Here is a 26865-nt window from a genome sequence, read left to right on the forward strand (position 1 = left end):
GGGGGAAAGGGGGAGGTTGTTGCGGGCCCCTGCCCCAGGCTCCATTCCTCCTTGCTGCACGTGCCCAGAACCCGCCAACGCCCGCGCCCGCGCCCGCGCCCTAACCCGCCACTTACACCCTCGCCCCTCCCCGTCTCACTGGGTAGGGCGAAACCAGCCCCTGCCCCCACCGCCCAGGCCCTTCCCCTTCCCCAAGCTTCCCACACCAAGCCCGGCCCCTCCCACCCACACCAAGCTCGCCCCCTCTCTCAACCCACCCACCGCCCCCCCCCACCTGTATGTGACCAGGTAGGGCCCCTCCCGGAACGCCGCCGCCGCCGTGAGCAGGTCGGCGGGCGCGGCGCAGGCGGCCTCCACCGAGGCGCCCAGCACCAGGCGGCCCTGGTTGTAGCGGCCCCAGGGCAGCAGCGGCTCGTGGTGGTTGGCCTCGGCCACACCAGGCACCTGTGGGGCGGGTTTGGGTTTGGGGAGGTGTAGGTACCAGACCAAACTAAACTGGGGGAGTGCGTGCGTGTGCGTGTGTGTGCGTTGTTCATGTGTCTGCGTTTGTGTGTGTGTGTGTGTGTGCATGCGTGCGTTGTTCATACCGGTATGTGTGTATGTGTGAGTGTCTGTGTGTGTGTACATGCTGACACCACGGTGCCCCTTCCTCCGACACGCACACACTCGGGCTGGCCAGCCTGTCTGCTCCCCAGCTCCCTAGCTGCCTGTGTCACCCTCCCATATCTGTGGTGTGGCGTGGGCTGTCCGCTGCCGCTGCCGCCCCGCGCCCACCCACCTGCCCGCCTGTGAGGTACTGCCGGGCGGCGTAGGCCAGCCTGGCCCGGTTCATGTAGGGCAGCTCCACACTGTCCACCTCCTTGCGGGACGCCACCAGGTAGCCTGGGGCAGGGGGGGTTACACGCATTAAGTTTACGAAGTGAAGGGGGGAAGTGGGGGGAGGGGAGAAGGGCGCGGGGGGGAAGGGGAGCGGGGGCAGGGGAGAGGGGGCGTGCAGGGTTCGTGTGCGTTTCAGGAATGATGTAAACTGACCGTCCTCACACATCCGCCCCACGTCCCAACCGCCGCCCCCACCCCCGCGCCCACTGGCGCCCCCACTGCCACTGCCACTCCTTCCGCCCTCACCTGCCGACAGGAATCCGAAGGTGGCCATGCGCGGCCACTTCATGCGCGATAGCGCAATGCCGGCCACAGTGCCCAGGATGTCTGCCAGGTTGGCGACCGACTCGCCCTTGGCCGTGATGTCTGCCAGGTTGTTCTGAAAGGGGATGTGGTTGGGGGTTGCAAGGCGCGTGCTTTGGGTGGGGGGTTGGGGTGGGGTTGGGGGGATGCGAGGGTGCAGGGTGGGTCGAGGTCAGGTTCATAAGCACGTGTCGAGGGAAACCGTGTGCACGGACAGCTGTAAGCCGGAACGCCGGCCCACGGGCAAGTCCACCGCGACGTGACCCTCGAGCCCGCGTGTCCGCCAAATGTGACTCGCGATGTGAGCCGGGAGCGGACGTCTGTCCGCCGCGACTCCTCACGCTAGCAGCACCACCGCCCCGCCACCTTTCTCAGGGCTTGCTTCACTTGGGAACGGAACTAACAACGCCGCGCACCCACCCCTACACCCCCCCCCAACCCCATACACATCTCCACCACACACACACACACACACACATCCCCCCCCCAGCCCCCACCCATCCCCCCCACACACATGGGCGCCCACCGCCCTCACCTGCAGCGCGAAGGTGCGGTAGATGGGCGCGCGTGTGCTGCTGGCCGCCACCGCCGCCAGGTTCTTGGACAGGTTGGCGGTGCAGGCCAGCGGCAGGAAGGCGGGCGGGGCGTAGATGGTGGCCAGCTCCAGCGCCGCACCCGCCTCCATCAGCAGGTCGCCTGAGAGGGGGGGTGGGGGGTGGGGGGGGGGTGGGTTACATCGTTACGAGGTTCGGTTACGTCGTGTCTCTCCCCCCCCCGCCCTCGACTGTTTCCTTACGGGATTGGTTCAACGTTAACCCCCCTCGCCCCCCATCTCCCCATCTCCCCTCTCCCGCGACCCCTCCTCCTCCTCCGCCGCGCTCACCCATGAGTCTGAACTGCTTGAGCTCGCAGTCCAGCTCGCGGCCCCAGCGCGCGAACAGCAGCCGCCCCAGCCGCCCCGCGCCGTCCTTGATCACCCAGTTGATGGCGGCCGCCGCCTCGCCGCTGTAGCGCCCCGCCACACCCAGCGCGCCCAGCAGCGACTGCGTGGTGAACACGCTGATGGCGCCTGGGGGAAAGGGGGGGTTACATTCATGGTTACGGTAGTTAGGAAAGTGGTAGACGGTAGACCATCTTGGGAGCAGCAATTGTTACCGACGATGTCGGGGATGGGGTTGTAGATACCAGCCCAAACTAAATCGGACCGTATGCAAACAAGCGAGGAGGAGGAGAGCGTGGCCTATGGGGTTTGGAGGGTATGGGTGGCGTGTGAGGGTGCAGCGGCTGGCGTTACGCGCGCGTGCGCACACACTTGTGTGGCGGGACCTGAGCTGTTGACAACACCGCCCGCCGGACCCCATGAAGCACCCCCTATTCCCCTTGCTGCTGCTACCATGGCACCCCGTGTCCTGCTTTGCGCCTTGGCCCCCGCCACTCGCCAGAGTCGGGGACCGGGTGTGCTGCCAGGGCCCCACGCCTCGCCTTCCAGCTTTTCCACCCACCCACCTTCCGCTGCCAGTGCCCCTATGGTCGTGCCGCCCACAACAGCCCTGGCCCTGCATTGCGCCCGCCATCGCCCCGGTAAACCCCTCCCGCCGCCTCCGCCTGCCACTACCCCATGCCCCATCCCCCATGCCCCCAGCTCCCCCCCCCCCCATCCCACCCCTGGCCTCGCGCTCCGCCGCCGCCGCCACCACCGCTCGTACGTACACTAGTACCCACCTCCGAAGAAGTACTGCACGCCGCGCCACGCCATGTACGGCGCGTACTGCGGCGCCACCGAGTCCGGAAAACCGTTAGGCAGCAGGTACGAATGTACGAGCGAGCGCAGGTGGTCCTCATGCGTCTGCCGCTCGTCCACAATCTCAAAACCCTCCCATTCCGCCGCCGCCGCCGTCGCCGCCGCCGTTGCTGCAGCAGCCGCACCGCCTCCTTTCCCTCCCCCTGCTCCTCCTGCCCCTGCTGCTCCTCCTGCCTCTGCTGCCCCAGCAGAGGTTGGCACTGGCGGCAACGGCCCGGTGTGGTTGCGCGGCATGTACACGCGGCGGCGGCGGCCCGCGCAGGACTCTACCACTATGCCGCCAGCGTCGTCCACTGTGCCCTGCTCTGCCAGCACGTGCCTATTCGTGGAGGCACCCGGCAGCTTGGGTGGCGCTATCCCCAGCTGCTTCCACGGCGGGAACCGGGCACGCGGGCCGTCGCCGGCGTCCGGCGCTGACGCCGACGTCTGCCGTCCGGACGGAGCCCCCGCTGCGGCGCCGGCGTCGCTAGCGCCGCTCGCCGACGCGGCCTCGGCGCCGCTGGCAGCGCTCCGTCCGCCCCACTGGTGCTCGTCGCGCTGCTTGGCGCTGCCTCGCGCGGCGCTGCCCCATGGCGCATCGCCGGGTCCGCTGGCTGACCCAGATTCAGCAAATTGAGCGCTGAGTGGCGCGCTGATGAATGCAAGCAATTGCGTCGAGGGCGCGCGCTGCCAATTGAAGCATAGCGCAGCTGGTCCGTCCGGTTTGGCCGCCGAGAGCGGCTGCAGACTCACGGAGGCCACACAGAAACGTTGCGGGGCCATACCTACATGCAACTAGATAGCCATCGTAACAGCAGCCCGAAAGTCAGCAGCCGAGAAAGAAGTGCATGTAACCACCAAGGCCAATTGACGAGAACTTATTGTAAGTACATTACTTATGTCACACTATAAATAATTTAAACGCCGGTCTTGCCAAGTTTGGAGACGAGCGTTGAGCGTTGCAACTAGCGTTTACCCCAATCAATCACAAGCCGTCCCGACCGCGCGCATTGGTGTTCGTACGCTGTCATGACGTCAGAGGAGCTATCTGTACGCAAACTTGAGCAAGGAGATTTCGATAAGGGTGCGCGCACGAGAATCGAGGAAAATGCGCGCGAACCCCTGTTCGCGACTCCGATTCCCTGTTGCGGGGCCCACTGCGCCGTGCAGGCTTTCTTACTGTCCTTGGGCATCTGACAACGGTGGGGGATGTGACGCGGGAGATGTTTGAAGGTGCGTGGGCGGCGCGCCAGGGTTCGTGCCGGCGTGCATGGCCGGCCCCACACGCCCGTGCAACCTGCTTGTCCAGCTTCGTTGCCTTTTACCTGCGTAACAACGCAAGAAGTCTACAGTGCTCTGGGTCAGGCATAGCTTTTGTCAGGCATGAGCAAACAACAAAAAACGCTGTCCGTGGGCCCAGCATTCCGGGCGTGTGCGTCCTGCAGTTTCAGCATGCTGCAGCGCCGGCGCTTGCTTGCCACGGCTCCCACGGCGAACGCCCCCCCCCACCGTGTCTGCACGGCGCCACGAAATGCAGAGCAAATACGTCGGCGAGATGCAGTGGGTGGCTACCACACGGTGGTCATAGAAGGTGCGGGGAGGGAACCGGGGCATGGCCTGTAGATCAGGCACTGCGTTGCGTCTGGCACCGCTGATCAGTGTGATGCCACAGACTTGACACGCCGACACCCACACCTCTGCACATACGCGATATGCAGACAACAGCCGCATCGTCGCCACGGCCAGCATGGTGGTGGAGCTCAAGTTCATCCACGGCTGCAGCAAGGTGCATGCTTGCGCCCGCCGTTGCCTCTTCGCGTAGGACCTGTCGAACCCCCCCCCCATCCCAGCCCCCACACAATCTAGCCATTAGGCGCATACTCTCTAGAAATTCCATTCATTACAGGCAGACTCGACAGTGCTTCCGCGCCCCTGTGCGTGTGTTTGTGCACACGCACGCAGGTGGGGCACATCGAGGATGTGGTGGTGGACCCCGCGTACCGGGGCAAGCGCCTGGGGCTCAAGTGAGTGCTTGGGGACGACTTGTGAACTAAATGACTGCAATAGTAAAGCGGTATGACGCGGAGTGGTGATGAGCAGCGGTTTGGGCGCTCGGATGGCTTTTGGCGATGGGACCTGGCCGTTGGGCTCGGGAACACGGCGCCGCGGGGTATGCGGGCCAATCACGGTCCTGGGTCTCGGCTGCCCCCTGTCCGGCAAGGGCCAGCCCCGCCCCCACAGCCCCATCCCCTGTGTCCCGCATACTTTGGAATTGTAATAAACTCCTCTCCTCCTCCAGGTTTGGTGTTAGCTTGGGCTGGTACTTACAACCTCGCCGGCCTCGCGCCCCGTGCCCCGTGGCCCGCACTCCTCCCCAGGCTGATCGAGGCGCTCATCGAGTCGGCCCGCGGAGATGGCTGTTACAAGGTGATCCTGGACTGCGCGGAGGGCAATGTGCCCTTTTACGAGAAGGCCGGGCTGGTGCGCAAGGAGGTGCAGATGGTGAGGGGGCAGAAGGGTTGCGGAAGGGAGTGGCGGGAATGCCCAGTTGGAGGGGTGGTGGCAAGGGGGGAGGCGCGGGTGGCGGGGGCTGGCCTCTCCTTTCCCAGGAAGGGGCAGGGTACATGGGGGGTAGCCGTCCATGTGGAGAACGGAGGGGAGGGGAGGGGAACGCTGAACCGAATGGTAAGGAGAGAAGGGAAGGGAGGTAAGGGAGATACAATCGAGTGCGGAGAGTCGTGTCGTCTAAATGGGGCGGCAGGCAATTGGTACCCTGAGGCAGCACACGTCGGCGGGTAGGAGCCACGGTGCCTGTTTGTCAACACTGCGGGGTAGGGCTCCAGGGCTTGCCCCAGGCCGCGGACCCCGCGTGCCCTGGCCTAGGCAGGGCCCCCCAGCCACCTCACTCGCTCAGGCCGCTGTTCCCGACTCCCGGCTGTCGCGCTGGCAGGTGCGCTACCTGGACCGGTGATGCGGCCGGCACTGGGCGGCACTGGGCGGCACTGGGCGGCACTGGGCCCAGGTGCCGGCTTGGTGGCTGGCTGTGCGCCTGCGCCTGCGCCTTGTGGACTGGACTGAACGGGAACTGTACTGGAGCTGGAGCTGGACTGGCTGGACTTGACTGGACTGGAGCCAGAGGGGTGGTCGCCCGTGTCGGGGCGTACGGCGCATGTTGTGGGTGGGCTGACGCGGCGGAGGTCCGGAACGACCTCCGTAACGCCGTTACAAGGTCAAGGTCACATCATCACAGGCGCTGTCGAGGCAAGATTTGCAGCGTGGGGGACTGTTGTGCACTACACCGGCCTGTGCCTGTGAGCCTGTGACGGGTATACAGCGCCGAAGTGGGCCAGCGGCATGCGTTGTAGGGATCGTGTGCAACAGATGTGAGACGAGACGTGTGATGGCAAACGCTCATGCGGTGCACCTTTCGAGACGCCGTGCACGGGACCACAAACGGGATGCGGCAAACCAGGAAAGGGGTTGCGGACATCACGTAGGCGAGCAGGCAGATAGGCAGGTAGCAGGAGAGCCTGCAGCAGCAGGGAGGCGGGGGTTGGGGGCTTGCTCGTTGACCGGCTGGCGGGCTGGGGAGGGGGGAGGGGGGCTTCTGGAGGCCGTTGCGCACTTGCGCTGGCATGCAACCGCATACCAGCAGGGGAGGTACTTGTGCAATGCGCTCAACCTCGGCTGCTGGCGCGGACATGCGCGCAAGGCCCTAGACGCTCTGAGGACTGCTTCATCTCCCTCTGGCACTGTGCCGTACCCTCCCGCCACCTTTGGACCTTGGCACCGGCTGGCCTGCGTATCCCTTTCCATGCGCGCCCCCTTGAATCACAACCTGCAAGTCCCAGCTCTCATCAACATATCCATACGTGTACCACCTTTAAGCGGCGGCTACGGGCCGGGGGCGGGGCGGGGGCAAAGGATTGGAGGGGGCGCCGCGAGGGGAACGGTGGGAGGGCTCCAGGCAGGTCCGGGCAACTGCAAGCAGCGATTCCTGCCAGCGCTTACGGACGCAACCAAGCGGGGGCCTGAAGTCATTGTGTTCTCACCTGCCCCGAATTCTGGTTAAGAGTGCGTGAGTGTGAAAGTCGGGTAAGGGGAGGGCAACAGGCGCGGACGGCTCGCGGGGGGTCGAACCGCCGGGAGGCGGGAGACTACCATGGACACGGATGAGGGATGTGGCAATGCCCCGCGCGCGGCCCTACTTGTGCCCAGCCCTGCTTTTATGTCTAGTATTAATAGTCAATAGAGGAATAGTTGCGTGCTCCTGCTCTCTCTTCGCAAACGTCCACTCGACTCTTGACTGGTTCGCCCGGTTCGCGCGGTCTTTCTTCTTCCTCTACGCTAGGCGAGCGCGGCGGCCCCGAGGGACGCCCGCTGTAGCCAAGATGAACCCCGAGTAGTAAGTGGTTGCGGACAAGCATGTGCGTTGGCCTCCGAAGCCCCAGCTGACGATCGTCCCTGCTCCCAACCCTCCCCTCCAAACGCTTGACCCCAGCGACTACCTGTTCAAGGTGAGTCTTGACGGGGTGCTTTTGGAACCTCAGAGCTGTTGCGAGAGCCGGGTCTGACGCTGCTATCGCCACCGTGTCTCTGCTCGCAGCTTCTGCTCATTGGCGACTCCGGTGTTGGCAAGTCTTGCCTGCTCCTTCGTTTCGCGGTAAGTCTAGCATCGCGACATCGGCTTCATTTTGGACCACTTCTTAAGGTCTTGTTTCCTTTCTGTCGCGCAGGATGACACCTACACCGAGAGCTATATCAGCACCATCGGCGTGGACTTCGTGAGTCTCGCGCCCGTGCTGTCCCTCAGATTACTTGTAAACTCTTGCTGGAGCTAGCAACGCTAATGGGCAATGCTTGTCGCTGCAGAAAATCCGCACCGTCGAGCTCGATGGGAAGGTGATCAAGCTTCAGATTGTAAGTTTGCTTGGGTGTATGTGTTCTGGTGTATCCGCCGATTGCGACTAGTGCTTTTGGACCGCTCTGACCCCCATGTCCCGGTGGCCCGTGCAGTGGGACACGGCCGGCCAGGAGCGCTTCCGGACTATCACCAGCAGCTACTACCGTGGCGCGCACGGCATCATTGTAAGCAGCGCGCACGCGGGCACGGGGGCTTGATGTGGACATTGCAAAGCGGCAAATGCAAAGGGGTGGAATCTCGTGGGATTTCCAGCTGCGGAAGGGGGCGCCAGCTCAACCGCCGTGGGGGTGCTCATGCCGTACAGGTCGTATACGATGTGACGGACCAGGAGAGCTTCAACAACGTCAAGCAGTGGCTCAACGAGATTGACCGGTACGCCAGCGAGAACGTGAACAAGCTGCTGGTGGGCAACAAGAGCGACCTGACGTCGAAGAAGGTGGTTGAGTACTCCGTCGCCAAGGTGCGTGTGCTGGACGCACGGGTGGGGTGACGGCCCGGGTTCGGAGGCCAGCCAAGTGTTGGCCAGCCGGGTGCCAGCTTTTGGGGCTGCCGCGTTCGACCTGCATGTCTTACTACTCTATGCAGGCGTTCGCCGACGAGATCGGCATTCCGTTCCTTGAAACCTCGGCGAAGAACGCCACCAACGTCGAGCAGGCGTTCATGACCATGGCCGCTGAGATCAAGAACAGGTGCGTTGCTCCGTCCTGGGTCGCCTTACAGCTTGAGGGGATGTGGGGCTGTTGGGAAGTCGAGCAGGCCAGCACGGGATGTTGCGACCACACCACCATGCACACAATTGCCGTGGGAGTGCCACGAAGATGTGGCATCAGGGCAACTAGCAGCGGTGGCTGGCAGAGGGGCAGAGGGTATGGCATAGCCACGCTGCGGTGAAAGTACGGGGCAGACCGTGGGGTCAAACCCTCAGTTAAGTCCACGTATGGGCGCAGAGGATTGACAGCGTCAATGGATTTTTTGGCTTGACGCATGTGTTTGCACAGTTGTGTGATGGCCGATTGTCGCTTGGATGACCAAGTATCGTAAGCACACAGCATTGTGACATCGCGCCTTGTGCATGTGTGTCCGCAACCACACAGGATGGCAAGCCAGCCCATCCCCACGAAGGCCGGCGGCCCCGTGGTGCGGCCACAGGAGGGCAAGCCCATCAACAGCAAGTCGTCGTCTTGCTGCTAAACGGGCGGGTCGTTTCGCTGCCTGCGTGCGCGGAGGTGGCTCACAGACCTTGGGCAGCAGCAGCAGCATTTCCAGGAGGCGTGGGCGCGCGGCGCGGAGGTGGCAATGGAGCGCAGCCGCAGGCAGCTGACACGGGCCTGCATTGGCGCGTGTACGGGCAGCCGGAGGCGTGGCATGGCAAGGCGTGTACCAGCGGCTCATTGAGGAGGCACGTTTCAGTGGCTGATTCGAGGAAGCGTTTGCGGCACTGGCGGCGCTGAGATCTAGACAGCGGAGAGCGGCGGTTCAGCGAATGAGTGAGAGCACTGCCTGAGGCTGCACTTGTGGTGCGGGTCTGGTGTATTCCAGTGTTCGATTCCCCATGGGTTTGAGGGGTTGGGCAAGCGCCGCGGCATTAGCGGTGCAGGGGAGGGACTGGCGCGCTGGAGTGTGTTGTGGCTGGCCTCATGTGTTTGGTTTATAAAGGGAGCGGCTTAGCTTGACCGATTGCAGGCATCTGACTGGTTTAGGCACGCGGCTGCTGTCTGGGGGCAGGCGAGCAGCTGCAGGGGGCCCGAGGACGTGTGCGGCGCGAGGGCGGCAGCCTGAGGACGGCCGAGTGAAGCGGTGACCCATGACATCGACTCGTAGCATTACAGCGTGGGCCCGCGGTGCTTTGCGGTTCGCGGTGAGGGCAACCCGACGAGAACTCTTAATTTAACTGGAGTGGCCATGATATGGAGTTTCGCTATATATAACTATGACGCATGCGGCATGGGGCGTGTCATGCAAACTACTGCTGTTGGTGCGGCATCAGGGCCAGGGCCTCCCCGTCCACCACCACAGCTCCGCTGTGCTGCAGCACCGCCGAGGTGTCGAACGCCACCCGCCGGCCGCTGACCTTGCGCACCGTCACGGTGGCGGTCACCGGCTCCCCAACCTGCAGCCATGCACGGCCAGAGCCATAGAGGGGCCGGCATTAGGCGGAGGAGGTCGGCTAGGGCCTCAGGGGGTAGAGAACTGCTGACTCTAGGCCATTGCAGAGAGGAGCAGCAGCACATGATGCGGATCAGTAGACGAGAACGGCAACAGGTGGGCCGCTTACCAGCGCAGGGGAGCGGAAGCGCAGCGTTTGCGACACGTAAACAGTGCCAGGGAACTGCGAGCCGATGATGGCCGGGAAGAGCGACGCAACCAGGATGCCGGGGAGGACGGGCGCAGAAAAGCCTGTGCAGACACATGGATGGTGCGGAGGAGGTGACCGGCGAGACTCAAAAGGGCTCTGACTTGTAAGGCCTGAGAGCTGTTTTCGATTATGCATACCTGCAGTCTTGGCTGCTACGTCGCTGGCGTGAATAGGGTTCGCGTCGCCGGTGAGCAGCACGAAATGCTTCACCTCTTCCGCGCTGAACGCCCGCGTCACCGACGCCTCAGCTCTGCATGCACATGAACAATATCAATGAGGAGTATGTTAGGATAATGCAAATTCGTCGCAAACCTTACCCGACGTGCACCTCTCGGCGCAGGCTGCTGGCCGCGAGGAGGCGGGCACCGGGCACCCGGAGCGAGCGAAGCATGCGAGCTATGCACACAGGCCGTTGCTGGAGGGACGGCGCGCTAGTCTGCAGGCTTACATAAATGGTTTACAGGTTCACAGGAGGGGCCGGGGCGCAACCTCACACCTGTTGCCAACGTACGGCAAATACGACGGTGCTTATGAGTTCATCAAGTTCTTCCAACACGTCTTCCGCGCGCGCACACTTTCCTAAACTGATGCACAGAGTCACAAGGCCCACGCACGCCCACCTAACCTCGTGCTCCCCTCATGGCCTCGCCAACTCCTTGCTGTCACTCGTGAACCGCCATCCCCCTGACACTTTCTTGGCGACAACCCCAACTCAGCACCCAGCTAGCTGCGACGCCCGCTCATCCTCCTAGCCGCGTCGTACCAGGCCCTGCTCTGCATCATTCTCATCGCTGCCCCGCTCCTCCTCCTCCTCCTCCTGCTCGACATCGCTGTCGCTGCCGCTGCTACTGCCGCTGCTGTAGCCGGGCGCCCCCAGCCCCAGGGGGGACACGCCCACGGACGCCTGCGGTGCCAGCGCCGCCGCCACCTGCAGCCTGTAGGCATATGGGAAGGGGTATTGCAGAGTAAGGCATTGTGTAATTATTCACCAGCAGGCGGCTGTCGATTCTGCTGCAAAGACAACGTACAGGCTGAAATCGCGATCTGTACCCGCCGGGAACGCGCGCGCGGCACACCCGGGTGTCAGGCAGTGCACCGCGGCCTCGCGGCCACATCACGGACACAGTCAACGCGGAAGGAGTACACATGTGTTCCTGGCTGACGGTTATCTCCAGTGTCCCACACCCGGATGTGCCGCGCGCGCGCGTTCCTAGGCACATGATTGGGGTACCGCCATGTGTGTTCAGCAGCACCAGTCACGTACAGGAATACGGTACTTCCCCCCATGCCCACACTTGCCGCCCCACCTGCCGCCCCCCACGCCCACACTTGCCGCCCCACCTGCGGTCCATGACGTTTGCCTCCTCCACCAGCCGCCGGTGCGCCGCCGCCCCCCAGCCGCACACTAGCTGCCGCGCCGGGCTCAGGTACAGCGACGTCAGCAGGCCCGGCGCGGCTGGGGCTGGGGCTGGGGCTGGGGCTGGGGCTGGGGCTGGGGCTGGGGCTGGGGGTGGGGGTGGGGATGAGGTTTTGCAAGGTGCTGAGGGCGGGCCACTGCCGCCATCAACTGTGCCGCCGCCGGCAGCGCCGTCGTCCCGGGCTTTGTCGCCACCCCTACCCTCGCCGTCGCCTCCGGCGCCGCCGGCCCCGGCGGCACCGGCCTGCTGCGGACCCGCAGGCGCCGACTGACGGGCTCGCGCCCCCGATGAGCCGCCTTGCGGTCCAATGCTGTCGCCTCCGGTACCGCCGCCTCCACCACCTCCGCCAGCACCACCACCACCACCGCCACCGGCACCTCCACTCCCACCTCCGCCGCCGCCGCCACCGACGGAGTCATCGGCACCCGCCATGGGCGCCACAGTCGCCGGCACCACCTCCGACTGCGGCAGAGGCAGCGCGGCAGCGGCAGTCGCGTGCGGCGGTAGCGGCGGCGGCGGCGCCGCCGCGCCGTCGCCGCCTGCGGCAGCAGCAGCAGCAGCAGCAGCACTTGCTGCTGGATGCAGCGGAGGTGGAGGGGCCAGAGGTGACAACACGGCTGTAGCGCGTGTGTCCGTGGCCGGTGGTCTCGTCCCCGATGGGTGTCGGCGGGGGTGGTGGGGGTCATGTGTTTGGTGTGGCTGGTTACGCCTGGAGCCGTGGCGGTGATGGGGCTGGTGGGGGTGGTGGGGGTGGTGGGGGTGCGGTGCTGGCGGCGGCGGCGGCGAAGCGGTGGTAGCTGGCGGCTGTGGTGGCGGCGACCGCAGGTCATGCGACCGGTGCGACAACAGCTGCTGTTGCTGCTGTTGCTGCTGTTGCTGCTGTTGCTGCTGTTGCTGCTGTTGCTGCTGTTGCTGCTGTTGCTGCTGTTGCTGCTGTTGCTGCTGTTGCTGCTGTTGCTGCTGTTGCTGCTGTTGCTGCTGTTGCTGCCCTTGCTGCTGTTGTTGCTCGTGTTGCTCTTGCTGCTCTTGTTGCTGTTGTTGGTGCCCCTTGCGGTCTGCGGCGTCCAGGTCAGCTGCGTCTCGCAGCGAGGTGGTGTTCCAGGGCCGACTGCGCGGCAAGGGGGTGCCGGGGTGGGTGGGGGCGCGTGGGGCGGGGTGGAAAGCTGAGACCTCACGGGAAGGACACTAGCAGCGGCAATAAAGTCAGGATCTCCTCCAGTCAGCACTTCGTTGTTTCTCCTGATCGCCGCTCATCGGCGTTGTCCATTTTGACACATATGCCCTCTTCCCGCCGACAATTTCAACTTTTGGACTTATTCATTCCTCGGACTCCCCAAACCCGCCCCTTGCCCCCCGCCCGCCACCACCCCGTAAGTCGTGGGTTTTGCTTGTCGCGTCCGCGTGCCTGTCTTGTGCTGTTGTGCGCGCCACCGAGCCCAGGCGGCGACATTTATCGCCGGCGCCGATCGCCCTGCTGCTCCACGACGCCTCGGCCCACATCCCATAAGTCTTATCGCTTGCAACTAACGCCTCTGCCTGCACTCCCCTCGTTTTCGTTGGTTTTGGTTTAGTTTGGGCTGGTATTTACAACACCCACCCCCACCCCAAACCCGCCCCTCACCCCCAGCCCCCGACCCCGGCCCCACCTGTACATGCGCACCACGGAGCGCTGGAACGCGGCTGCGGCCAGCGGCGCCCCCAGTGCCAACGGCGCCCAGGGGAACCGCTTGATGGCCAGCAGCGCGATCATGACCGCCTGGAACAGGTACACGCCCGTCATCACCTGGCCAAACACCTGAGGAGGAGGGAGGGGGAGGGAAGGTAGGAGATGGGGAAGGGGGAGGAGGAGGGGTTGAAAATTCCAGCTCAAGCTAAACCAAAACCAACGGGGAGGGGGGAGGGGGGAAGGGGGGAGGTAGGGGGGATGATGTGCCCGAGCCCAGAAGGTCCCAAGGGGAGGGAGGGGCAGGTGGGGGGGGGAGGGGCAAGGCGTGTGAGGGCGGGTGAGGGCAGGATGTGGGTAAGGGTGATATTCATTGCACGTACAGGCGGGGTCCGGGGTCGGGGGGAGGGGGAGGGATTGCACATACCAGCCCTATCTAGACGAGGAGGAGAGCAGGGAGGGGTATGCGCCCGAGCCCAACGAATTAGGTCCCAGGAGGAGGATGGAGCGGCAGGGCGGTTTACGCAGGCAGACAGACAGGCAGGCAGGCTGCATATGCAGGTGAAGATTGTGGTGGGAGTTTGTGAACTGGAACCGGTGCTACGCACTGTGCCCATTACTACACAGGTTTGTCCCCCAGGCTTCTTACGCACGTCACGCATCCATGGTGCAAGCACGCACGGCGTTGATCTCCTCTCCTTGCAAACCCCGTCGCACACGCACACGCACACGCACGCCCACCTGGCTCCACATGCGCCCCCCGCTCTCGTACTCCCGCGCCCACACGTAGCAGTGGCTGTGCCGCTCCAGCAGCCCCGACAGGAGGAAGTGGGCGGCGGCGGCCGGCAGCACCAGCGGATTCACACAGCTGAACACCAGGCCTGTGGGCGCGTGTGTGTGTGTGTGAGTGAGTGAGTGTGTGTGTGTGTGTGTGCTGAGGGGGTTGAAGGGAAGGAAAACCACGTGCCTCTGTGCATGTGCGTGCGCGCGCGGCGGGTTGTTGTGTTTGCGCTTTCAAATCTCGCCCCGAGTTCCGCGAGCGCCAGGCGTGACGCCTTCGCAACAACACCTTTTCCATTGCACACGCACGCACGCACGCACCCAGCAGCAGGGCGATGCTGTGTGAGGGGACAGTCGCGGCGAAGGTCAGGGGCGGCGCCGCCAGCAGTCTTGCCCGGGCTCGGCGTGTGGGAGCCAGGCCGTACCGCACCGCGAACTGCAGCAGCCCCCACAGCCGCAGCGCCGCCAGCGGCCCAAGCACAAGCCCCTGCAGGGGTGAAGGGGGGAGGGCGGGTTGCGTGGGGACTGGGGAGTGGCGCGGGGCACAGCGGGTCGGGGATGGAGAGGAGAGAAGGGGGGGCCGAGGGGAGCGAGAGGCGGGAGCAGCAGCAAACATTACACTGGAACGTCCCCTGCATACGGTCCCCCCCCAACCATCCCACTACCACCACCGCCCCCGGCTTTGTTAGGATGATGGGAATGCTCCATTGGGCGCGCAGGCCCAGAGCCCCCTCTCCTCACCGTGAAGAGTATGTAGGTGAGGAAGAACGATGCGGTCTGTGGCGCGCCCGTGCCCAGCACCGTCAGCACCGCCCCCGGCTCCGACACGAAGCGCCCGATCTGGTTGAGTAGAGCGCCCGCCAGGAAGGAGGCCACGAACACAGCCACCACCTGCATGCCGCGTGTGACAGCGCGTGTGCGTGTGCGCACAGCGTGTGGTGTAATGGAAAGAGATCCAGGAAGGCTAAGCGCAAAGACGGTGTATGCGATGCAGTAACGTGTGTGTTTATGCGTGTGTGTGCGTGTGTGCTTAAGGGGGTGATGAGCGTGTGGTGTCTTGGGTTTGGGGCGCTGATGCGGCGTTGTGGCGGACACAGTGGGGTTTTGGAGATCGGGTGCATGTCAGGGTGTCCAACTCCAGAACCCCCGCATTCCCACCTGGAACCCGAACACTAGGGTGGTGGTCCGGAAGTCCACCTGGCTGCGGCTGGGGGCGCCCGCCCACCGCACCAGCCGCCCCAGCGCCGCCGGCAGTAGCAGCAGCAGCAGCCGCAGCACCACACCCGGCAGTAGCCCGGCCAGCAGGCTGCGGACTATAGGGACCCGTACCAGGGCTCGGAACACAGGCAGCTTCTCAAGCCGCCGGATCTGGGGATGGGGTGGAGGTGGTGGGGTGGGCATTGTAGATACCAGCCCAAGCTAAACCAAACCAAGCCAAATGGAGGGGGTGTAGCCCTTCATGGAGAGCGGTGTGGTTAAAGCACAAGTTTACAATGGGAGGAGGGATGGAGGATGGGAGGGAGAGGGAGGTGGGGAGGCTGTGCATAGCAGCCTAAACTAAACCAAACCGAGCTGAACTAGCGGAGCGCAGGCAGCAGAGGCGACAGTTGCAAGCAGGAGGTGGGGAGCTGTCCACACAAGGACGTACGGCATGCGGCGTGGGTTCATCCTACCCACCAAGGCCCCGGAACTTGTCCCCCCCCCCCCCACCCCACCTGCAGTAGCCCTTGTAGGGCGCTGATGGGAACTGCGTATGTGAGCAGCAGCGCGCCAAATGCCAGCCGCAACACCCCCTCGCGGTAGTTGAGCTGCGGGTCCGGGTCCGGGTCCGGGTTTCGGGCATGTGGGTGATTGTGTTAGGGTTAGAGCACAGGGAACGGAAGGACACATGCGTGAATTAAAGCGGGTGAGGCGCAGTGCGACGCTCGATAACATACGTTCCCGACGTTTGTGTGTGTGTGTGTATGTAAAAAAGCACAAGTAAAACATAGCGTGTGTGTGCGTGTTAGGGTGTGTCAGGGTGCTAGTAGGAGGCGCTGAAGCGACCGCTCGCTCGAGGGCTGCAGCGCCCCGCCAGGCGACCCACCCACACCCACCCCCCATCCCTCCCCTCTTGTCGGGGCCACACCACCTTGCCCCTTTTTCACACACCCACCTGCCACCGCCTTCTCCCACACCCACCTGCCACAGCCTCAGCCTCAGGTTGCCCCACAGCACCTCGCCCGGCTCGGGCGCGGGCGCCGCCCGCCACACGCCCTCGTCCCGGTCCCACAGCGCACTGGACACCACCGCAGCCTCCCAGCGCCGGCTGTGGGGGGCAGCAGGGCGGGGCGGGCCGGAGCTGGCGTTCACGGAGGGGAGGTGCGTGCGCAGTGCAGAGCGAAAAGAAGGAAGCACGTGCATGCATGTGCATGTACGTATATGTTTGATGTGTGTACGAGTGTGTGTGTGTGTGTGTGTGTGTGTGTGTGTGTGTGTGTGTGTGTGTGTGTGTGTGTGTGTGCGTGCGTGTTACGCACCAAACACAAGTCCAAGTCCCGTGGCTTGGCGACACAAGGAAAACATTACGCGTAGGACAGTGTAATGTGTGAGTGTGTGTTGTAGAGATAGACGCCACACACACGCCCCTCCCCCCCTCGGGCACACAACCCCCGGGATCGGGCACATAACCCCCCCCCCCCGCACACACACACACACACACCTGAAGGTGACGAAGGCAGTGGGCACGTACGGCAGGTCGTGGCGGCTCTCGTCCAGCCCCTGCCGTACCTGCTCGTACAGCACCTCCAGGTGTGTACGGAGGTGCAGCAGCTCGTCCACTCGCACTGGCCGCACGCCGTACAGGTCAACCGCCCAGGAGCCCAGCAGCGGGCCCAGCACCCGCACCTGCAGGGGGTGGAGAGTGTGTGCAATGAGGTGTGGTTGGTGTCTGCTATCTCGTGGGATTAGTAATCACCATCAAGAACAAGGCCGCATCCGGGCTAACGGCAATCAGTAGCTACTGTTGGCATCAACTTTGAAGCAGTGAGAGTGTTGAGCACAAGGTGGAACTGCTTCACCTTGCGCCGCTGCACAGTCGGCGGGCGGCGCCGCCAGCAGCACGACCTCCACCAACCGCCACCACCAGCTGCCGGCCCAACCGCCGAGCCAACTGCCGCCGCCGCCGCTCGCGCCGCCGCCAACTGTCGCTCGTAGTTGTCCAGCAGGTCCTCCAACGACCGCCGTACGGCGCCGTACGCGGTCACGTGCGGCTGCAGGCGGCGCTCGTCCCGCACGAGGTGCAGGGCCACGGGGCGGCAGGGCGGGAACACGTGGCCCAGCTCCCACACCACGTACTCCTGGGGTACGTGCAGTGCATGGATGGCACCACATGTCAGCAGGGTGATGGATTAAAGTAAGGCCACGAAGTAAGGCAGTTGTAAGAGTTATTACGTGGTGTGGCGGCTGCAGCGTGCGGCGTCCATGGGGCCGATCACAACCCGCGCAGCTCGCCTCCATCCCCCGACCCCCAGCTCCCCAAACACCACTGCTCCCACTCCCACTCCCACTCCCACTACAACGACCCCCGCCCCGCAACCACAATCCCCCCCCCAAACCACTCCCACGAACCCCCACGAACCCCCCTCCCCCCCCGAAACCACTACCCCCTCCTTCCCGCTGCCGCCACCCCCCACCACCAACTCCTCCCCCCCCACCGGCGGCTCCATGACCCGCAGCGCCGCCTCCGCCCGCGACCAGGCGCTGGGCGGCAGCGCGGGAGGCAGCAGCTCGGCGGCTGTAGCAGTAGCAGCAATGGCAGTAGCAGCACTGCCACTGCCAGTGCCGATGCCTCCGCCAGCACCGCCGGCCTCGATAGCGCCGCCGCCAGCGCGGCCGCTGCCGCCACTGCCTGCTTCCCCTGCTTCTGCCTGCGGCTGCCGCCGCCGCCGTCGCAGCAGCATTGTCGAGGAGGAGGCGGTGGAAGACGAGGAAGGCGAGGGGGGCGGCGGCGGTGAGGCCGCCGGAGGGAGCGGGGCAGGGGCATAGGGCGAGGCCAGGGCAGGGTAATGACAGGGTGCTGCTGCCGGGGCCGTCTGCTGTGGCAGGGCGCCCCTCACTGACGACGCCGGGGACGGAGCTGCCGTGCCTTGCGCCCCTGGAGTTACTACTGCTGCTACTGCTGCTGAGGCGGCGGCAGCGGCGGCCAGCAGGTATTGCTCCGGCACTGGCGCCGGCGCCGGCGCCGTTCGTGACGTGGGCTGCTGGCCCTGCCCTTGCCCTCCATCACTGGTGGTGCCGTAGCCCCCATCGCTACTGCCCCGCCCAACCTCCGCATCCGCCGCCGCCGCCGCCGCCGCCGCTGGCATCTGCCCCGTGGACACCACCACCGGCAGCACGCTCCGCACCCGGCCCGCGTACAGCGTGTTCACCACGTGCCCGCCCGGCTGTAGCAGCGCCGCCGGCTGTAGCACCTGCACCTGCGGCTGCGCGGCCGTAGCTGCTGCTACTGCTGCTGCTGCTGCTGCTGCTGGGCCATGGGCATGGTGGGCGGGGGAGACGCTGCTGGTGCTGGGGGCTTCCAGCCCCAGCCCCGCATCCACACGGTCCAGGTACCTGCGTGCCGCGTGTTGGTGTGTCGCTGTGTCGTTGTACCGTCGCTGTGTTTGCACATACCGTAACAGCAGCATTTGCAGCCTTGCTGGGGTTTGGAATGGGGTTGCAGCAGGCACCTCCACCGCTAGCTGATAGAGGTTACATGTGGGACGACAGCCGTGGACTAGCCAGGGCCCCAAAAACGTACGAGCCCGGCTCACCGCAAACGCTAGCGCTGCTCACCTAAGCCGTGGGTCGGCGTCATAAGACTACCTCTTGCGAGTCCCTAAGCTGACAAGCTAGGGTGAGGCCGGTGGCGAGTCCGCTGTTGGCCCTACCAAGATAACCCCTCCAACATCATCTGACGCTAGGAATGGGTGCTGGTTCGGGACAAGGTCCCAGCGGCGCGGAGGCCGACGCAGACTCACAAACGCAGCTAGCCGTGACCAGAAGTCCGCAATCACCTCCACACCGATCCTTCGCACAACAGCAACCTCCGCAGTCCGGTCTGCAGCATCACGGCAAGCGTAAAGGCGCTGTCGGCCGTATTCCAGGGCCGCCACAGCAGCCAAGCACACGATGTCCCACACCGCCTGCGATAGCCCTGGTGGCGCCTGTACTAACCACAACTGGTTCCGTGTGATGTCCACATTCGCATGCTCCCGCATCACATCACGCAGAGCCTCCGCCACCACACAGTCCCAGAAGTGATGAACCCTAGCCCCAGCAGTCATCTGAGTCCCACACGGGCATTTCTCCACGCGTCCATCTGCGGCCCACGCCGCAAGCATCCCAAAGCCCGTGAACCCATTGACTGCCAGACGCCAGAGCGGTTCCTTGTGTCGCGGCTCCCACACCAAAGCCCACAGCCGCGCCAGGGCCGCCCGCAGCGCATGAATCGCTTCCGCTGGCGGCGCGGCGCCGCTGTAGGCCTCTTGGATGAAGGCCAAGTGACGCACGCGGAGTGCGTCGTACGCAGGCGCAAGTTGAAGCTGGGTTGCCTGCTTCACCGTAAGGGTCAGCAAGGGCACGTCAGCCGCGCCATGCCGCCATCCCAGGCTCTGCGCAAGCATCAGCCATACCTGGGGGGCAGGAGGCGCGGAGGCCGCGCCGCCAGGCGCATGCAATGTGGCCGACGCCGCCACCCTCCACGCCGCCGGTACACGGGCCAGCAGCGCGGAGAATTGGGCAGCAGCATCCGGGCCGGACTGCAGCTCCGGCGGCACGCGCGCCATATCCGCAATGGGCAGGATGGGGCGCAGGACGGACCGCTTGTACTGCATAGTGCAGCGACGCGCGAGGCGCGGCCCGAGCGCACCAGCCGGCTTGGAAGCCACCAGCTGGCGCACCGCGGCCAGCGCCTCCCAGCACCGCACTGCCGTGCCGAGCGTGAGCAGACCCGGCAGCGCCATGAGAGCCGGGAAGTCACGTTCCAAGCCACCCGCCTGAAGCCCCGCCGCACACGGCAAGACAGGATTGCCCCAGAGCGGAAGTGCAAAGCACCAGGGCCCGGGCACCAGCACAGCCGGGCGTAGGATTGTGACCGGAGGCAGGTAGCTGAGGGCACCCAGGAGGCGCACGAGGGCCGGGCAGGTTGCCGCCACCGGCTGGCCGAAGATTGCACAGCCATCGGCAGCGGGTCCGACACCGCCGGCCGCCCGCTGCATCGTCAGGACGCAGAGGGGGTGGGCGGCCGTGTGTAGCTGCTGCACCAGGGCGGTGGCGGCGGCTGTCCACGGCGGTACGTAGGTGCCGGCCGCAGAGCCGTGCATGTGCTGCAGCCAGCGCACAGCCAACACAGCGTGCCGGGCGCGCACGTGTTCCACCACCGGCAGCAGTCCAAAGCCGCCATCGCGTGGCGGCAGGGCGACGCAGTCGGAGGGGAGGCCGGGAAGTCGGGCCCGGCCAGCACCTTGCGGCGTGGCAACGATGATGCGGCGGTCCACAAACCGCACAAGCGTTTTGAGGAAGTCTGCCAAAACCGTCTGCGGCGGCAGACCCGCAAACTCCATATGGTAGAGCACACGGCTGACGGCGTAGGAGGAGGCACAGAAGCCACGGCCAAAGGCAGTTAGGGGGAGGCCGCAGAGCGTCCCCAGGGTGCCAATGGCAGGGGAGAGGGAAGGAGCCCCCTGGACTGCAGCCGTGCCAAGTGGGAGGTCGTAGAAGACCACACCCAGCGTGCGCGAGTGCGAGACTACGCGCAAGCCATGCGCCATAGCAACTGTGTTGGGCGGGGCAGGCGCGGCTACGGCACCGCCAGCACCCGCGGCGGAGCCGCCGGCCGTCACGCCACCAGTGACCACAACACCGGCAGCTGCCCAAACCGCGCCCGCCCGAGAAGGCACCGCACCACCGGCCGCCAAGCTGCCCCCACCAGAGTGGCTGGCGCCGGGGCCGCCGCCAGCCACCGCGACACCAGCCGCCGCGCCGCCGGCAGCCATGCCGCCGGCAGCTGCCACACTGGTCGCCGCCACGCCGTGAGCTGCCATGTTACCAGCCGCTGCGCCGCCAGCCGCCAAGCCAGCAGCGACAGCGCGGGCGGGAGCAGGAGTGGCGCGGCGCCGTGCACCGATGGGCAGAAGCTCCACCTTGTCGAGGTTGAGGCGCTGCCCAGAGGCGGCGCGGAAGGTCTCCATAGCTGCCAGGAAACCAGGCACGTTGGCCATCCGACGCAGGAACGGCGCAGCGTCGTCCGCATAGGCAGTAGCGACGAGGCGGATATCCGCCCAGGAGACACCAAAGCCCGCGCGGTCGAGGTAGGCGAAGAGGGCCTGGGCCGGCGCCAAGTACAGAGGAGGCGCCAGCGGGCACCCCTGCCGTACGCCCGCAATGATGAGGACGAAGGCCGACAGGTAGCCGTTAGCCAGGGCGGCAGAGCGCGTGCCCGTAAGCAGCAGCTTGACCCAGGCCAGGAAGCCACTGCCAACGCCCATGACTGCCAAGCACCGGTACAGGAAGTTGCGGTCCAGGGTGTCGTAGGCTTTGTAGAAGTCCAGGAAGGCCACAACGCCGCGGTCAGCGTCAGCGGTGCTGCCCGCAGCGCCCCCGCCCCCGCCACCGCCGCCAGGGCCACCGCCTTCGGCCACCCGCATGAGCTCCGGCAGAAGCTGCAGCAGTAGGACGTTGTCGGCGATGCGGCGCCCGGGCAGGAAGGCTGTCTGGGCGGGGTGGATGACGTTGCTGAAGACGGGGATGAGCCGCCTGGCGAGGACGCGGGCCAGCGTGCGGTAGTCCGTGCCGAGCAGCGTAATGGGCCGATACGACGAAGGCTGCAGGGGGTCCCCGGGCTTGCTGAAGCATGTAATGACGCCATCGAGGAAGCCGCGTGGAGGAGCACCAGCAGCGAGGGAGGCCGTGAACACACGCGCAAGCACGCGTGCCGTGGGGCCCCCCAGTTCCCGGTACAACTCAGCCGGGATGCCGTCGCGGCCCGGGGTGCTGCCAGCCGGCGCCGCCGCCAGGGCAGCCTCCACCTCAGCTGAACTCACTGTGTCGGCGCCAAGCCGCACAGCGTCCTCGTCAGTGCAGCGCCGCCCAAATGCTGCAAGGGCCGCAAGTACGCGGTCACAGGCGTCCGGGTCCGTAGCCACCGCAGCACTGATGCGCCGCCAGTAGTCGACAATATGTGTGGGGATTTCGGGAAGGGAGTCACACACACTGCCGTCCGGGCGCCGGATTGCCGCAATGCGCGCGGCGCCGCCAGGGGGCCGCACAAGCCGCGTGATCGCAGGCGAAGCCGTCTCGCGGGTGCGCAGCCACTGGAGGCGGGCGGCACGAGCGTGCCGAGCGACCGCGCGCTGCGCCGCTGCGGCAGCCGCGGAACGCGCGGCGACGGCCGCAGCAGCAGCCTGAGCAGCATCGGGGCCTCCAGCCTCTACCACCGCTAGGGCGGCCGCCTCAGCAGCACGGGCCGCCGCCTCCTCCGCTGTCTCCTCAAGGATGCGGCCACGGGCGATGCGGTTAAGGCGGCCAACCGTGCGCACCAGGTCGCGCTTGTAGGCCACAAACCACCGCAGCAGCGGCACCGGCGCCTCGGGGGCGGCGGCACAGGCGCCGCGGTTCCAGTCGAGCAGCGAGCGGCGCAGGTCGGGGAACGCGAGGTAGGCATCACTGAGCCGCCGCAAGCCAGGGCCAGGAGAGACGGCACCGTCGACTGGGGCAAGGGTGGCCACAACCAGGCGATGATCGGACGGCCGGCCAGGCACATGGGCGCACGCACGCAGCGACGACAGCAGCTCCGGAGAGAGCATGATGCGGTCAATGCGAGAGGCACCCATATGGTTGATGAAGGTGAAGGACCGGCGGGTAGGGTGCAGGTGGCGGAAGGAGTCCACAGGGGAGGCGCAGGTGGAGGCGAAGAGGGAGGTCGTGCCGGGGTCCAGGAGGCGGCCGCCGCGATGGAGGGTGTCAATGGCGGCGTTGCATACGAAGTTGTAGTCACCAGCCCACACCTTGAGGCCAGGCAGCGTGGCAGCCGGCGCAAGGTGGTCGGCAATGAAGCGGCGCTGGGCCGCTGGGTCGCCCGAGGGAAGGTAGACAGAGGCAAGCATTAGGGAGTGGCCGCCCCAAGCGAGAGGGAGGAGGAGAAGGCGGCTGGCGGCGGCCGGGTCAAGGGCGGGAGGCGTTGCCGGGGTCACCACGCCACGGGAGATGAGGGAGGCACGGATGAGGATGGCGACGCCACCGGTGCGTGACGAGTCGGCAGGGCCCCACCATGCATACCAGCCACCCAGTCGGAGCTGCTGTGAGGCGAGACGCAGTTTAACCTGCGCCTCCGATATCACGTCGACCGTTGTGTGTGTCTCCTGTAGACACACGATGTCCAAGCGCTGCTGCGCCCAGCACCGCAATAGGGCCGCCAGGCGGACAGGCGTGTCACTCCCGCCACCGCTAGCCCACACACCCAGCGCGCACGAACCCAAGCCGGTTGATTGCGGTACCCCTTTACGACCCGACCCGACCCGACCCGACACGCGCTTGTTGCGCTCGCACCTGCCGGCGGTCCTAGCTGCCGCCTCCAGGCGCTGCCGAGTGCCGCCCAGCAGCCCCACCAGCGCCCCCTCCAGCCGCGAGCGCAGCGGCCGTGGCAGGAAGCGGAACAGCGTCGCCCTGGCGAGCAGGTGCCGAGCCTGGTGCGCCGTGGTGCCATAGGATAGGCCTGTATTGGGGTTGCGATGGTGAGATGAGCATTATGTAGCGCTGCAAGAAAGCGACGGAAAAATAAAGCCGTAGAAATTTTGCCCGCAATCCAACAGCTACTGCAAAATTCATCCTGCCCTGTACGTGCACGCGTATGCCCCAAGGTTTATTTATTTTTATTGTTAATTCAATTGATTGTGTTGGGTTCATAACCGCTCGAGCACTCGAGCACTCCCACAACTTCAAGTTCAGCTCCCATTCCCGACAATTGCAGTGATGAACGAATTACGACAACGCTTTCACAATTCCTTTGTGCTCGCCTGGAATGTCTCTTATCAGCACGGTGTGCGAGCTGCCGCCCGGAGGCGTGTGTGTGACGTGCAAGACGCGCAGCGCCACCGCCTCCTTGCTCTGCTGCCACAGCACCTGCGGCCGGCGACAGCAGCAACAGCATCAGCAGCGCGTGAGAGCAGCACGCGGCTGCTTGCGTCAGCGGCGCTGCAGCTGTGGCGGCTAGCTAAGCCGACTAGCTTCTGCGGCTACTCCGCTCGCTCCCCCCACCCCGCCCCGAAACACCCCAAAACACCGCTCGCCCCCCACTCCACGTCCCCAACCCCCCCGCCCCCCGCCCCTCACCCTCAGTGTGATGGCCGTGACCATGTACACAGACACCAGGTGCGCCCACAGCAGCGCCGAGCCGGGCGCGACGTTGGCTAGGGACAGCCTGTGCGGCGTGGTGACAGGCGGGGAGGGAGAAGTGACTGGAGGCAGGAGGCAGGAGGGAAGGGCGTTGCTTCCGTGGAACCCGTTAAGTGGACCTCTTATCAGGTTCAGAAAAGGGCTTGGAACGGAGGATGAATCGTTGAAAGGGCAACAGGCCTGGCATGCTGACCGACGCGGTGAGGCCGCACTCGTACAATCGACACGCGCTCGTCTTCCCTTCCTTTCTCAATTTCCAACCCCCGCTCCCCCCCCTCCCGCCCGCCCACCTGTCCAGATCACTGAACACGTACGACGTGCCTCCACCCCCACCCCCTCCACTGCTGGCATTCCTGCCCCCACCGCCGCCAGCACCACCAGCAGCTGCAGCTGGCGGCTCCGCCGCTGCCGCCGCCGCAAAGGTGGCGGCGCCCGCCGCCTCGCCGCCGCCGCCGCCGCCGGCAGGCCCCTCCCCGCCGTGACCCGCCTCCGCCGCCACCGCCACCGCCTCCTCCGCCGCCACATTCAGCGCCTCCCTCGCCGCGTCAGCCGCCGCCTCCGCGGGCGTTGAGATGTGTCCCCGCCTAGCCTCGTTGGCTGTATGCGCCGGAGGCGGTGGCGGCGGCGGCGGTGGGGTAACTTCCGAGGCGTTGCGCGCTCTCCCACTTGCATTAATAGCAGCGTCAGCAGTATTGTTATTGCTGGTGGTGTTGCTGTGGAAACGGGCTGCCGTCGCAACCGCCGCATCCGCTGTGGCCCGGGCGGCGGCGACGGCAGCGGAGGCGGCGGCCTCGGCCGGCGTGAGGATGTCTTCGGGAGGAGATGGCGGCGGCTCTGACGTCGGCGGCGATGGCGAGTGAGCACTCGCGGAGCCGCTGGGAGGTGGGTCAGCGGCGGCAGTAGCAGCTGGCGGCGGCGGCGGTGGCGGTGGTGATGGTGGTGCTACTGCCGCTGCTGACGCAGGGTGCAGTGGCGGCGGTGGCGCAGGCGGCGGCGGCGGGCGCTGTGGCTGCTGCCGCTGTTGCTGCTGGCTGGCAATGAGGCGATCTACCTCAGAGCCCTGGAGCAAGCAAGGGGCCAGGTGGGTGGGTGTGTATGTGGTGAGATACTTGGATTTGGGGTGGGGGCAGAGCCGCTGGCTGTCCTGAGCGGCCCTCACTCCCAGCACACACACCCAGCACACACTCCCAGCACACATTCCCAGCACACACTCCCAGCACACATTCCCAGCGAACACGCACATGCGCGCACTTCGTTCACTTTGTCTCCCACACGCGTGTGCGCTCGCCTCCCCCGCCCCTCACCGCCATGTTCACGGGCAGTATGACCGCCAGGCACCACACAGACAGGTACAGCGATATGTGCAGGCCTGGGGGGGGGGGGGGAGGGGATGGGAGGGAGATCAATGGAAGCAGGGAAAGTCAGACAGCAGGGTGCAACATCCGCGCCAACCATACGGTCAGCTTTACCCAACCAACCCAACCAACCATCCAACCAACTCAATCCACTCAACCCACACACACACATACCCACACGCACCCACCCAGCTTCAATGCGTTGAGGTACTGCGCGCCGTCGCTGCCCGCCAGCTGCCGCACCCGCTCCGGCGGCAGTCGCCACAGCTGCCACAGCCACGCCCACCACCGCAGCCGCGGGGGGCGCGGCCGCAGCGGCGTGCCCGGACCGCCATCGGCGCCGCCGCCGCCGCCGTAGGCCACCGCGGCAGAGGCGTACCTGGCGGCGGGGGCGTGTGTGTGTGTGTGTGTGTGTGTGTGTGTGTGTGTGTGTGTGTGTGTGTGTGTGTGTGTGTGTGTGTGTGTGTGTGTGTGTGTGTGTGTGTGTGTGTATGTGTGTGTGTGTGTGTGTTACGCACCAAACACAAGTCCAAGTCCCCGTGGGCGTGGCGACATTCCCACCACGAAAACCGTAACCGAATGGCATCAGCTTTCCCGTGCCTCCTCCCTCCACCCCCTCCCTTACCCCCGCCTTCTCTCCCGCTTCCCCCTTCTGCGCGCCCCCGCCTTATCCAGGCCCTATCATCGGCAGCCCCTCCCCTCCGCGCATGTCTTCATTCCCTCGCCCGCCGCCCCCAGCCAGCCACCTCCGGGGTGCGTAGAAGCGGCGTGTGGGCCGCACCGCCCGCAGCACCGTGAGCAGGCCCAGCGCCACCGCCGCTATGGCCACGTCCACGCCCAAAGTAACACCGAGGGCCTTGAGATCCAGAGGCATAGCGCTATGTGATACTAGCGGAAAAGGCTGCAAGCGTATGCGGGAGCTTGCGCGACGAGAGAGGAACAAAACGGTGAGCGAGCGAGCTGTGTTTGCAACAGTGTTGAGGCTGGACAGCTT

The 26865-nt window shown here is 65.6% G+C and overlaps 5 protein-coding genes across 5 annotated transcripts in view; 2 read left to right on the forward strand and 3 right to left on the reverse strand.

Annotated features, from left to right (window-relative positions):
* The window catches only part of CHLRE_12g560250v5 (uncharacterized protein), a 5998-nt gene extending 2197 nt beyond the window's left edge, over positions 1-3801 (reverse strand). Inside the window, exons 1-6 of the mRNA XM_043069162.1 lie at positions 2905-3801; positions 2066-2251; positions 1718-1878; positions 1126-1258; positions 779-882; positions 275-444 (exon numbers count right to left, since the gene is read on the reverse strand). Of these exons, the coding sequence (XP_042918842.1) occupies positions 275-444; positions 779-882; positions 1126-1258; positions 1718-1878; positions 2066-2251; positions 2905-3745 (1595 nt within the window). The 5' untranslated portion in view covers positions 3746-3801. The remainder of the gene's footprint in view (positions 1-274; positions 445-778; positions 883-1125; positions 1259-1717; positions 1879-2065; positions 2252-2904) is intronic.
* Positions 3802-3901: 100 nt separating this feature from the next.
* CHLRE_12g560200v5 (uncharacterized protein) lies at positions 3902-6664 on the forward strand. The gene is made up of 7 exons (XM_001703082.2): positions 3902-4046; positions 4133-4195; positions 4500-4553; positions 4681-4748; positions 4925-4986; positions 5341-5464; positions 5913-6664. The coding sequence occupies exons 1-7, from the start codon at positions 3992-3994 to the stop codon at positions 5931-5933; spliced, it is 447 nt and encodes a 148-aa protein (XP_001703134.1). The 5' UTR covers positions 3902-3991; the 3' UTR covers positions 5934-6664.
* A 547-nt stretch (positions 6665-7211) lies between these two features.
* Positions 7212-10033, forward strand: CHLRE_12g560150v5 (uncharacterized protein). Its single transcript, XM_001703083.2, has 9 exons — positions 7212-7367; positions 7464-7479; positions 7569-7625; positions 7699-7746; positions 7835-7882; positions 7979-8050; positions 8191-8346; positions 8472-8575; positions 8981-10033. Exons 1-9 carry the CDS (start codon positions 7354-7356, stop codon positions 9075-9077), a joined length of 612 nt encoding a protein of 203 aa, XP_001703135.1. The 5' UTR covers positions 7212-7353; the 3' UTR covers positions 9078-10033.
* Positions 10034-10035: 2 nt separating this feature from the next.
* Positions 10036-10691, reverse strand: CHLRE_12g560100v5 (uncharacterized protein). Its single transcript, XM_043069161.1, has 4 exons — positions 10560-10691; positions 10380-10492; positions 10162-10283; positions 10036-10076 (listed from the first exon to the last, which is right to left on the reverse strand). The coding sequence occupies exons 1-4, from the start codon at positions 10631-10633 to the stop codon at positions 10062-10064; spliced, it is 324 nt and encodes a 107-aa protein (XP_042918843.1). The 5' UTR covers positions 10634-10691; the 3' UTR covers positions 10036-10061.
* Positions 10692-10765: 74 nt separating this feature from the next.
* Positions 10766-26841, reverse strand: CHLRE_12g560050v5 (uncharacterized protein). The gene is made up of 21 exons (XM_043069160.1): positions 26597-26841; positions 26060-26250; positions 25821-25885; positions 24807-25576; positions 24454-24541; positions 24138-24243; positions 23671-23836; positions 23392-23444; positions 19300-23191; positions 17799-18696; positions 17163-17441; positions 16805-16989; positions 16285-16411; positions 15819-15911; positions 15262-15471; positions 14845-14994; positions 14425-14590; positions 14065-14204; positions 13307-13455; positions 11584-12768; positions 10766-11177 (listed from the first exon to the last, which is right to left on the reverse strand). The coding sequence occupies exons 1-21, from the start codon at positions 26743-26745 to the stop codon at positions 10991-10993; spliced, it is 9249 nt and encodes a 3082-aa protein (XP_042918844.1). The 5' UTR covers positions 26746-26841; the 3' UTR covers positions 10766-10990.
* Between the last annotated feature and the right edge of the window lie 24 nt (positions 26842-26865).

The sequence above is a fragment of the Chlamydomonas reinhardtii genome, chromosome 12 (genome assembly GCF_000002595.2).
Source record: "Chlamydomonas reinhardtii strain CC-503 cw92 mt+ chromosome 12, whole genome shotgun sequence".
In the NCBI taxonomy this organism is placed as follows: domain Eukaryota; kingdom Viridiplantae; phylum Chlorophyta; class Chlorophyceae; order Chlamydomonadales; family Chlamydomonadaceae; genus Chlamydomonas; species Chlamydomonas reinhardtii.